This window comes from Pelobates fuscus, chromosome 13 (assembly GCF_036172605.1).
Source record: "Pelobates fuscus isolate aPelFus1 chromosome 13, aPelFus1.pri, whole genome shotgun sequence".
Taxonomy (NCBI): Eukaryota; Metazoa; Chordata; class Amphibia; order Anura; family Pelobatidae; genus Pelobates; species Pelobates fuscus.
This window is the reverse complement of record NC_086329.1, coordinates 44217100-44229471: the sequence shown is the minus strand read 5'-3', so window position 1 is coordinate 44229471 and position 12372 is coordinate 44217100. Positions and strand designations below refer to the sequence as shown.

At 37.3% G+C, this 12372-nt stretch overlaps 1 protein-coding gene across 1 annotated transcript in view; it reads right to left on the bottom strand.

The window, feature by feature from the left end:
- Nucleotides 1-12372, bottom strand: part of EML5 (EMAP like 5) — a 226353-nt gene that overhangs the window by 87578 nt on the left and 126403 nt on the right. Inside the window, exon 4 of the mRNA XM_063439772.1 lies at nt 6171-6239. Coding sequence (XP_063295842.1) covers nt 6171-6239 — 69 coding nt within the window. The remainder of the gene's footprint in view (nt 1-6170; nt 6240-12372) is intronic.

Below are 12372 nucleotides of genomic sequence, written 5' to 3'. Positions count from 1 at the left end.
GACAGGGCTGATGGATTGTGTTCAGAAAGCCGGATTCAGTGCAATATTTTATAGTAATATTTCAATTCACAATGCAATCGCTGCAAATACTGGGGGAAACTGGTTCAACTTCAAATGAAGTGAATCAATTATGTATCATCATAGCAAATAATTATATATTTAAAAAAAAAAAAAAAAGGTCTGGAACAAAATATTAAATCACAAGTGCCTTTTTTATTCAGAGGGATTTAGATAAATTGGGGGATCGGGCACTCAAATGACAGATGAAATTTAATATAGATAAAGGCAAAGTTATGCCCTTCAGGGTAAAGAATGCACAAGCATTTTACACCCTAAATGGTAGTGGATTAGGGATAACAACACACAAGAAGGATTTGAGAATTGTTATAGACAACAACCTAGGCAACAATGTGCAATGTCAATCAGTAGTAGCTAAGGCCAAGACGGTATTGTCATGTATAAAAGGGTGCATTAATTCTTGTAATGAAAATTACATTTTGCCACTTTATAAATCAATGGTAAAAACACACCCGGAAATGCTGTTCAATTTTGGACACCTGTTCTAAAGAAGGATATGATGGCACTAGAAGACGTGCAGAGGCTGGCTACAAAATTAATAACAGGAACTGAGGTTTTTAGTTATGAAGAAAGGTTCAATTTAAATCTGTTTAGTTTAGAAAAATAGCTCCTAAGAGGGGATATGATAGCATTATAAAAATATAATCGGTGACAATTCAAACCATTGTCTGAAAATCTATTAATATTTAGGGCTATACGTAAGACACAAAGTAACACATTTAGACTGGAAGAAAGGAGATTTAGTCTAAGGCAAAGGAACCTTTAAAAAAAAAAAATGAATAGCAAGAACAATAAGGATGTGGAACTCTGCCTGAAGAGGTGGTTTTATCAGACTCCAAAGAGATGTTTAAACATCAACTCGTTGAATACTTGCAAAAACATAATATACAAAGATATCATTTTTAATATGTTGGGTAAAAGCTTTTTGATCCAAGAAGAAGTCTGACTGCCATTCTGGGGTCAAGAAGGACTTTATTTCCAAAATTGGAAAGCTCTTCAAACTGGGCTTTTTGCCTAGTTTTGGATCAATGTCATAACTAGATGAGAGAAAGGCTGAACTAGATGGGCACATGTTTCTTTTCAGTCTATGTAACTATATAACTATGTAACCTGTGAAGAGAGGTGCAAATTATTTGAATAATCCCATTAAAATAAATATATATATTGCACATTAATAATCTAATTCCATAATGCAAACTCTTTCAGAACCTTGCCCCTATTATGAAAAGGTACTTGTCACGGTGAACGGCAGCTGGATTTGGTCTTGCTGTAAAACTTTTTACGGAATTTTAATTCAGAAATTGTTACATCCAACAAAATTACTTCAGGCGTGTCGCTATCTCTTTACATTATAAACTATTCCCAGCAAAAATAGTTAGCAGAGAATGTCATACATTAAAAAAAAAAAAATTTTAAAGAACGTTTCGTCCCTCTTCCAAGATGTAATAATTTAAATAATCTAGTATATATCTGCTATCTGCAACAGAACACATCTCTCCAATTAACTTTCCTATAACATACATCACTATCTCTATACACTTGGTAATAAAATCATTTTCAGTACCACATTTTTTTTTCCTGTTTTTTTTTCCAGTCTTTTTACAAATTCAGTTTTTTTTTATACTTGCTTTCTGTTAATCATAGTATAGGATTCTGGAGCATGAAAGCTATTAAGGCCTAGATATGGGCACTGGATTCAGTGATACACCACCATCTCCTGGGAATTTAGAGGGAGGTGGAACAAATACAAGGAAACAATTTATGCCAATACATCGAGAGGCTGGAGGACACCATCCTTGGGGAACCAAATACTGTAAAGCAATTTAAAGAAAAAATAAAGGAATGCTTTGAGCAAAGAGAAACATTCTGTCTAAAGCAGCATAATACGCATTACATTGTTGGCTGTTGTACAAGGGCTGTACAAATGCCCTTACTCTGTTTGTTCTAGTTTTGGTATTAGATGTACGAGTAGTACATTTGAAGTAATTGGTTTTAGAGGAAGTTGTTTCATCCAACTCTGCATCCATTGATATTATACATGAAGGACGGCTTGGGAGATTCTCAAAAACAGGACCAACGCAAGAAATTGTGCTGCTTGGGTCCCGTGACATAGTATTGTCTATCTATAGAACTGGCACACCCCCTTCAAATTTCCACCCACTTATGCAACACTCACACCGCCATTCTGCACTCTACCCTCCAAAAATGGGTATCCACAAAAGTTTTTACAGAGGTGAGTCAAAGCCATAATGTGTACAGACAATAATGTGAAAGGTAAATGGGGATGGGGTTGTGGACTTGTATCTTCTTGCCCTCCCCCAGCAAATGTCACCATAACCATTCCACCCCTTACATCACCACACAGCCACTTCCCTCCCTAATCACCTGTCCACACAGCCATTTCCATCCCAAATCAAAACTCCCCACAGCTATTTCCCTCCCAATCACGTCTCCCCACAGCCATATCCCTCCCCCCAATTACGTCTCCCCACAGCCAGTTCCTCCCCATCACATTTGTCCACAGTCACTTCCTCCGCATCCTCATCTCCCCACAGCCACTTCCTCCCCATTACATCTCCTCACAGCCACTTCCTCCCCATTACATCTCCTCACAGCCACTTCCTCCCCATTACATCTCCTCACAGCCACTTCCTCCCCATTACATCTCCTCACAGCCACTCCCTCCCCATTACATCTCCTCACAGCCACTCCCTCCCCATTACATCTCCTCACAGCCACTCCCTCCCCATTACATCTCCTCACAGCCACTCCTTCCCCATCACATCTCCCCACAGCCACTTCCTCCCCATTACATCTCCCCACAGCCACTTCCTCCCCATTACATCTCCTCACAGCCACTTCCTCCCTATTGCATCTCCTCACAGCCACTTCCTCCCCATTACATCTCCTCACAGCCACTCCCTCCCCATCACATCTCCTCACAGCCACTTCCTCCCCATCACATCTCCTCACGGCCACTCCCTCCCCATCTATATCTCCCCACAGCTACTTTCTCACCATGATATCTCCCCACAGCCATTTCCTCCCTGCCCCAAAAGCAGATTTCTTAAGATGCTCTGAGCAGGTTAATGAATGACAGTGAATTCCATTGCCACGAGAATGAGGTTTAAGTTTAGATGACTGATCGCAAATTTGTGTAAAGAGTTTAAATAAATTGCATTTTATTTCTACGCTGAGGTTATTTTAAAACAAATATTTCTTAAAAAGAAAAACGATTTGGATTTGAACTGAGCAACTGTTTATGTACATGTTTTATTTGTTAAAATATTAAATAAATTCATTTAAAAAATATATATATTTATATATTATTTGTTTTGTTTTATTCGTATTTTGTCCTATACCTTGTAAAATTGTATCACACATCTAGTGCTGAAATATTTTTTATGTCTATGCTGGTCTGATCCTAAATAAAGAATTAAAATAAAAATATTTTGAGAGGCCAAATACTTTTCCAAAATCAAGATTTCCTTATAAAATCTAGACTCTATCGCCTGTGCTCTTGTGTCGTAATAGGCCATTTGGTATATAGAAGACATTTGGTGAACTTTCATTTTTATTTATATTGTTCCCCGTGTATAACTTACATTATGAATTGGTTATTTAAACATCACATAGAATTACAGTAGGTGTTTTCCTAAAAACTTGATATAGCTGGATGATAAAAAATTAATAAATTGTGTTATTTCAGGTCAGTGTGTTGGACTATTTAAGTACCACTTGGGAAAGCCATGTATCATTTTACGCTGTGTCTCGACCACGTCTCCAAACAAACGTCTGAGCATCTTATTTGAAGATTTTCAAACATGTTACGCTAAATAAATTCAACCATATCATACCAATTCACAATGAAAAGGAAAATGCTTCTTTATGACCTCTTGGGGACATCAACCCCTCAATGAGAATTTAAATATTTATCTTTGTGTAAATAATTCATTTCATCAGTTAAATAATTCAGTGTAAAACAGGGCACTGAAATGTTACTCAGCGCATGCTGTCTGCCAACGTAGCTCCCCACTGTTCGCTCATACTGATCTCATGGCCACCGCTGCTTCTAGCCTCAGTCTGGACAAGAGGTGAAAGCATTTATTTCGTTGTGCTGGGTGCATTATCCTCATCAGCATGGTAATGAGGTGACATATATTAAAGGGGAACTTTTACTCTGTTGGTTTGCTGGAAATTACAACGTTGATAAAATATTGAAAATAACCTATAACTATAACTTGTATTTATAATGCTGGAGTGCAGAAATGTTGTTTTAGATTTGTGGGTTCCTCATTACTTACTTACCCCACTGAAGTAAGGTCTCCTTGCCGAATGAGTTCTCCTTGGCCAATCCAGTAGTTCTCATTGTTAACCACTGGGGTGCTAAAGCTCATGTGAGGCAATAGTCAGAAACTAAAATGCTTTAGAGGTTTGCAGTGTATCTTTAACTTTTTTGTTTGTTTTTATTTTTTATAAGGAAGACTGTAAAGTTAGTAAAAACATGTAGTACTTAACTATGCCCCCCTAAACCCCACGTGAAATAATTTAATGGTGTTACTTTCTTTTAGTAGAATTAAAGGAACGCAATAGTATCAGGAACACAAACATGTATTCCTGGCACTATAGTTCTAAATGTGCTGTTTAGGTCTGGTCCCTTCAGAGCTTGTTTAATTCCCACTCACATAGTATGGAATTTTGACATTTTTACAAAGAAATACTGCACCATAGGCTCTTTTTTTTTTCTCTTTTAGATGTACCCATGGATAAAGAACTAAACACTAATGGAAGCAAGGTTGGGATGTGTCCCTTGGAATCTCGAATATGTTATACATATATAAAGTATTTCTTCTACATCTAGGCACAACCTGTTTTACACAGATCTGATTCTCTATTTTTGGGGGGGGGGTATTGGGGAAATCCCCTGTGTTTAGTATTTTTTGATTGATCTACTAGTGCTTGGCTATTTGTGTGTGTAATGTATGTATGACATTCGTAAAAATCCACTAATTGACATAGGCCTCGATTAATATTTTTGGATCAGCTTTTCAAATTATGTAATAGATTTGGATAAACGTTTAAAACGATTTAATATTATGAAAAATATTTCAATTTAATATTCTGATTTTTTTGTGCTTTAAATATTTATATATTTTATACATGATATATTTCTAAATATTTTGAAAAAAATAAATGAAATCATGTGAAAAGATTATCTAAAAATATTACATTTAGGCCATAGTAAGTAGGTTGAAGCATTTGAGGCTGGTTCTTTGTATCGTTTGTATGATTAAGCTGTATATTTATATTTAATTTAAACTAAAAACACAATATTGTAATGTGTCCAAATAATAATTAAAATGTATGTTCACCCTCATCTAGAAATCCTTCTTATATTGCAGGGTTTTAAATCTGGCATGGCAATCCTGATTGGAGAACAAACACATCTCAGGCTATACACCCAGTTAATTTTTCCTTAAATCCATAAATTCTTGTGGACAGAAAAAACAGGAAGTCACACGCAAGAGATAAGGTGCAAATATTACGGGATATCAAGACTGCCAAGAACAGTACAATAAAGAAAATGCAAGGCAGTCAAGTATAAATGTATTATTAAAAACAAATTTTAATCATCTAACCCCTTTAAAAAACAACAACAACAAAAACAGAAGTAATGTTTGTTCTATTCAATAATGGAAACTTGAGAGAGCTACTTAAAATGTATGTCAACAACTGCCAATTCGGGATCTGTGCCCATTGATTCCACCTTTTCTCTGTGGTGTTAAGTTCTTCCAGTTTTCCAGAGTAAAATAGGGCAAATGCCACATGTTGCTCTTTTGCTTATACATTGCCAGTTTAACCAATGAACTTTCCAACCACAATTTGCTGACATCCTTTGTCAGGTCCCCTGGCCCCTAGCATCCTATACCACTCATTAAAAATGTTATCAGGCTCCAAGAGATTATTAATATGTGTCGCTTGAGATTAACCTGTATTTTGCAGGTCATACTATCAGAGAATACAGTGTTAACATCAATATTCGAGATATCAATGAAAATATTAGCGAATTAGCAGAAATCATGAATCGTTACCTTAATATGTTTCACACCACAGCTGACCAGCTTATTGGGTTGATAAAGATCCCACGAGATGTCAAATATCTGCAAAGAAAAGAGAACACATTAAAAATATGGCTCGGAAGCCTGCAATACATGCGTCACTGTGTGTCCCTCTCTGAATCGTAAAAGATGAAAAAGTGCTCTAACATATTTCACAGAGTTCCAAATCTTACAGTGGGGATTGCAAATAAATGACAAACAAATTAATGTGAATGGGAACAAGTCTTGAGGAGTGCCTCACTTAAAGAGCTTACAATCCAGTAACACTGTTACATGGGCATGGCAGATATTGCATTACAAACAATGTGTGCAGTAAAAGTATAGATTTAATAAGGAACATCTGTCTAATCTAACAGCCTTCACTCAAGAAACATTTCTGATTTTTGGTCAAAATGGGCAAATAGGCTGATTTGAAAAAAAAATCGCCTACAAACTACTTTGGCCATAGATTTAAAATTCACTTTGAATTAATTGTGGAATTCCCAGCAATTTACACATTAACCCCTTTAGGACCAAACTTCTGGAATAAAAGGGAATCATGACATGTCACACATGTCATGTGTCCTTAAGGGGTTAAAAGGGATACTCCAAGCACCATGACCATTTCAGTGGTTTGAAGTGGTCATGGTACCTACAGTCAGTACATGCAGCATTTTTGCAGCTGCAAATACAGAGTTTACCCCCTCTCCCTTTGTGTTGTGGAACAGACCACCATAGAATAGGGGACCCCAACCAAAACCAATGTTTTATGAAAACCCTGGTATGTGGTTGGAGTAACCATTTCAGAAATAACCCACTCTGGGTTGTGAATGACACCATGATGTGGGGACAGGTGCTTACAATAGTGTACCCACACTGACAGTTTATTTTTGGACACTCTGGAAAACCAGACCTGATCACACACCGGAGTAATATATTTTACATGCTGCCTGTGAAAAAGCAGGCATGTTTGTTTTTTTCTTCTAGTTTACATGTAAATATACTAATATAGAATTGAGAAGGAAAGTCTTGTAAACATGTATCAGAATACTATATGTTGAATAAATAATGTCAGAATATCAGATTATATATACACACCCTTTCGCTATTTGAATAGGAATGGAATATGTTTCCAGATATAAATCGAAAAGTTCATTTTTTTTGTCTCCAATCGGTAATACTTGCAAAACCCCAGTTTTTTTTTTGTTTGTTTTTTTATTTATCTGTAAATTACAGCGAATTGAAAACTAAGTCACAAAAATATCCAAGTTACGTGACTATAGCTCAGTTGGACACGGTGTCCAGCTTAGTCATTTTTGTTCTAAACGTTGCAGTTTGGTTTCCAGTTCCATCTAGACAATAAACCCATAGTGAGATTATTCAATAAAACAATGAAATGAGGTGGAGGGGAAAAACAGAATGTTTTTGCCAAAATCCCCAATTTAGAAGAATAACTGAACTGTAGCATTATCCCATGCAGCCATGTTGTCCTAAGTATTATAATCACATTTACAATTCACTACAAAATAAATATTTCAAAATAAATATTTCAAAATAAATATTTCATGTATTTTTTTTTTTTTTTTTAAATCGGATTAGGAAACATGCAAAACTTGGCGGATACACTGATCACTATTGCCCTGCACGGTCTTAAAATTCAAAATGGCAAGGAATTATCGTGTGCTTGTCTCTACCTCCTGGGACAAATTAATGAAACCTTTCTCCTATAGACTAATTAAAAGAGAGATTACAAGCAGTGAATAATTTATTGCACGGAGCAGACTATGGCCTTGAGCAAGTTAAACAGTTTCTATATATGAAGAAAAAAAAAAATACAGGCTAATGAATCTTCATGAACTGCTTCCTAAATAAACCATAGAAAGCAGCAAGAGATCCCCTAGAGACTGTATTAGTCATTTGCCTAGGCTTGTTAATAAGGTATATCAGTGATGTATCTTTGCTGCATCGTGCAGTTTAGAAGGAAACTGTTCAAGAAGATGAGTTCTTTCCTAAACATATACATAGCCTTTTCACTCATTGTTTGGAATGCGGAGAGAGAGCCTCAAACCTGCTGAAGAAGTGGGGGGCAGAGCAATGGGTGCATTGTTCCAGACTTTGGGGTTAAACAGTTCATTAATGGTTTAACCCCATTAAGGTAAGCCTGTGCCTTGGATCACCACCCATCATGCAATGGGCAAGTTGTTACGGTGCCTGAAGTGCCACTTTAACCCCTTAAGGACACATGACATGTGTGACAGGTCATGATTCCCTTTTATTCCAGAAGTTTGGTCCTTGCGGGGTTAATAAATGTGGATGAGTTCATCTATCCTCACAGATTTGTTCAGTATCCCTTTACAATGCTGCCTTCAAAATCTCATACTGACAATTTCCGAAATGTAAAATAGTATTAAAAATCACCAAAAGTGCCATTTCCAGCTTACGCAATCCACACACAGGGAATAAAATGTGTTAGCAGCTTCCCTACAAAATCATATATATGTTCAGTTTCTTCAGAAAAAACATTTGAATTTAGGAGAATATGACGGCAGGATTTGATCTTCCAAAACGCAGCACTAGGCCTTACTACCGAAAGCGAACTGCAGATGAGCTGTCACAGGCGATGACCCTTCCAACGTGTGATTAAAGTCTTTACATGACAGAGTGACTGGGGCTTGTGTGCGCAACCTGTGAGTGAGCAGTACAAATTCTGCAAGAGGCCTCCCAGTGGTGTCATCTTCCTACAAATCACTTCTGACTTTCCTCTAGACCCTTCACGGACTGAGATTGAGGAAGCGCAATCTTTTAAGTAGGCGGCCAATCAAAAAACTGCCAAAGCAGATCCTGAGATTAACTGACAGCTCTCGGGAAACCCATTCTGTAGACGCGTCACAAGATTTAACCATCTCAAAGAAATAGAAAGCTATACCCATCTTTGTGATAGAGAACAGGAGAGGCGTTTTTGTGCATCTCCTGTGTTCCTTAATCTAATTCCTTTTCTCATTGCAGATTAATAACACAAATCAATTACAATTAAAATATGACAAACTAAGTGTAACAAGTCGGAATACATTATAAAATGGATATCTGCAGCAAAATAGAATCTAACAGAGTCATTCACTAAATTATGAATTTTCAGGAATGCAAAAGGAGTCTTACATTTTAGGCAGGAATTAGAAAATTTGTCAGCGTTCTCCGTGGCTATTCTGGCCTAACATTTGAAATTCAGTTTGCATTCAAACAATTTACAGTTTGACCCTATGTTCATTCCCAGAGAGAGTTTGCTAAAATATATTCACTGAAATCTACTGGAGTAAACTGTGTTCCAATTAGGTAGTTGAGCTAAAGGTGCACATTGGCAGTTTGAAAACCTATGATGTGGAATTACAAATGATCAGTGGAGGCTCTTCCATAGAGACACTTACGGCAGAGCCCCCCAGTTTTTATGTGGGGAAACATTTATTTGTAGTGGTTTAGAAACACTACGTTTCTTTTCTGGATGGGAATAATATGGAAACAACTAGCATCCTCTTTCTTAATTTGGTAATAGGTTTTGGCTCTGGAGGGCCCCTCCCCCCTAATTGGTAGCTTTTTGGAGAAGCTTACATGAGGGCATTTAGGCATGTCATAAAAATGGGGCTGGTTTGAAATCTGGCCCCCACCATCTTAAAACTTCACCAGCTGCAACTGCAAATGATAAACGTCTGTTTTATTCCATAGTATTAATAAACTTCAGGAAAATTATTACGATATATATATATATATATATATATATGAACAAGGTCAGGAGGGCTGCACTCACCTAAACATGCATTTATTCATGGATTTATTACAGGGTGCTACTGGGACCAAAATACAAAATACACAAACCAGTGCACTCGCTTATTAACTAAACAGTGATTTCAAACCCTACATAGTACTATTTAAAAACACCTCACCTAGGTAACAAATAATGGGGGTTTGGTTACATTATATGATCATACATTGCATAAGCCTGCCAACTGCATCAAAGTACCCCATTCTTGGCAGGTCCTACTCTAGCAGCCTAATGCTTGCTCTTATGAGATTAATCCACTTACTTGGGAAATGCTTCCTTACTGGGACTCTCTGCAAGTCAAGGCTAAATAGGATCCTGGAATGAGACACCTGTGGCATTAGGCTGCTAGAGTAGGACCTGCCAAGAATGGGGTACTTTGATGCAGTTGGCAGGCTTATGCAATGTATGATCATATAATGTAACCAAACCCCCATTATTTGTTACCTAGGTGAGGTGTTTTTAAATAGTACTATGTAGGGTTTGAAATCACTGTTTAGTTAATAAGCGAGTGCACTGGTTTGTGTATTTTGTATTTGTCCCAGTAGCACCCTGTAATAAATCCATGAATAAATGCATGTTTAGGTGAGTGCAGCCCTCCTGACCTTGTTTATAATTATAGGGGTCTAGGCCAACCCCTGGGTTTTGCACCCCTCCCTGCCACAGGTGTCTCATTCCAGGATCCTATTTAGCCTTGACTTGCAGAGAGTCCCAGTAAGGAAGCATTTCCCAAGTAAGTGGATTAATCTCATAAGAGCAAGCATTAGGCTGCTAGAGTAGGACCTGCCAAGAATGGGGTACTTTGATGCAGTTGGCAGGCTTATGCAATGTATGATCATATAATGTAACCAAACCCCCATTATTTGTTACCTAGGTGAGGTGTTTTTAAATAGTACTATGTAGGGTTTGAAATCACTGTTTAGTTAATAAGCGAGTGCACTGGTTTGTGTATTTTATATATATATATATATATATATATATATATAAATGAAGTCAATCAGGAGCACTCCCTTGGATTTTCAAACACTTTCCACTTGCACTATATTTAAGCACACACTATCATATTCACACAGGCTTACACTTTTCTTGCTTTTCTATTTCTCTCTTTATAGACACCTATTAGATTTTATAATTGGGATGTGGATATATATTTAGAGATATTGCTCACTGCTATAGGTATGTCAATGCTTTGGGTGATATGGTCCGGTTTCTATTATACTGTATATTTATGTATCTCTTGGATCTTCCGTTTAGTATGTTTTTATTGGGGCATATAGTTCCCATGGATACTGTTTGTTTCCATGGGGTCACGCTATCACGCACGTACAGGGGTATGTCATCACGCACGCTCCGACGTTATCACGCATGCGCACGATCGATCGGCACTTGACGGGATCACTTCACAGGTGGGGTAAGTTAGATATCTTCTTATTCTGCTATATATAGATATTGTTTGCACGTTGTTACTATCTTGATAAAGACCCTATAGGGTCGAAACATTGATGTGAGTTTCTAACACTTGATTAAAATACCGCTTTGAAAATCCAAGGGAGTGCTCCTGATTGACTTCATTTATCTACTGGCTTGGAAGCACCTGGGTAATATTACTCCTTTTATATATTTTTTGGGGGATGAGTGCCAGAGTCTGGCCATATATATATATATATATATATATATATATATATATATATAAAATTTAAATATTCTTAAAAATATTTATTTTTTATTTTTTACTATTTCCTATATCCCTCTCTCTGTAACCACATAAATATTTTTCTTTCTCTAAAATTTCTCAGCTCAATGGCAAATTTACTTGGGGCAAAAAGTTACTGAAACGATTAAAAATACTAACAGGATATACAGCGCTCACATTTTTGTAAATCTTTTATTATATCTTTTCATGTGACAACACTGACGAAATCACACTCTGCTACAATGTAGAGGAGTAAGTGTACAGCCTGTATAACAGTGTAAATTTGCTGTCCCCTCAAAATAATTTAACACACATCCATTAATGTCTAAACCATTGGCAACAAAAGCGAGTACACCCCTAGGTGGAAATGTCCAAATTGGGCCCAAAGTGTCAATATTTTGTGTGGCCACCATTTTTTTCCAGCACTGCAGTAACCCTCATGGGCATGGAATTCACCAGAGCTTCAGAGGTTGCCACTGGAGTCCTCTTCCACAGAGCCGGTAGATGTTAGAGACCTTGCGCTCCCCCACCTTCCGTTTGAGGATGCCCCACAGATGCTCAATAGGGTTTAGGTCTGGAGACATGCTTGGCCAGTCCATCACCTTTAACTTCAGCTACTTTAGCAAAGCAGTGGTCATCTTGGAGGTGGGTTTGGGGTCGTTATCATGTTGGAATACTGCCCTGCGGCCCAG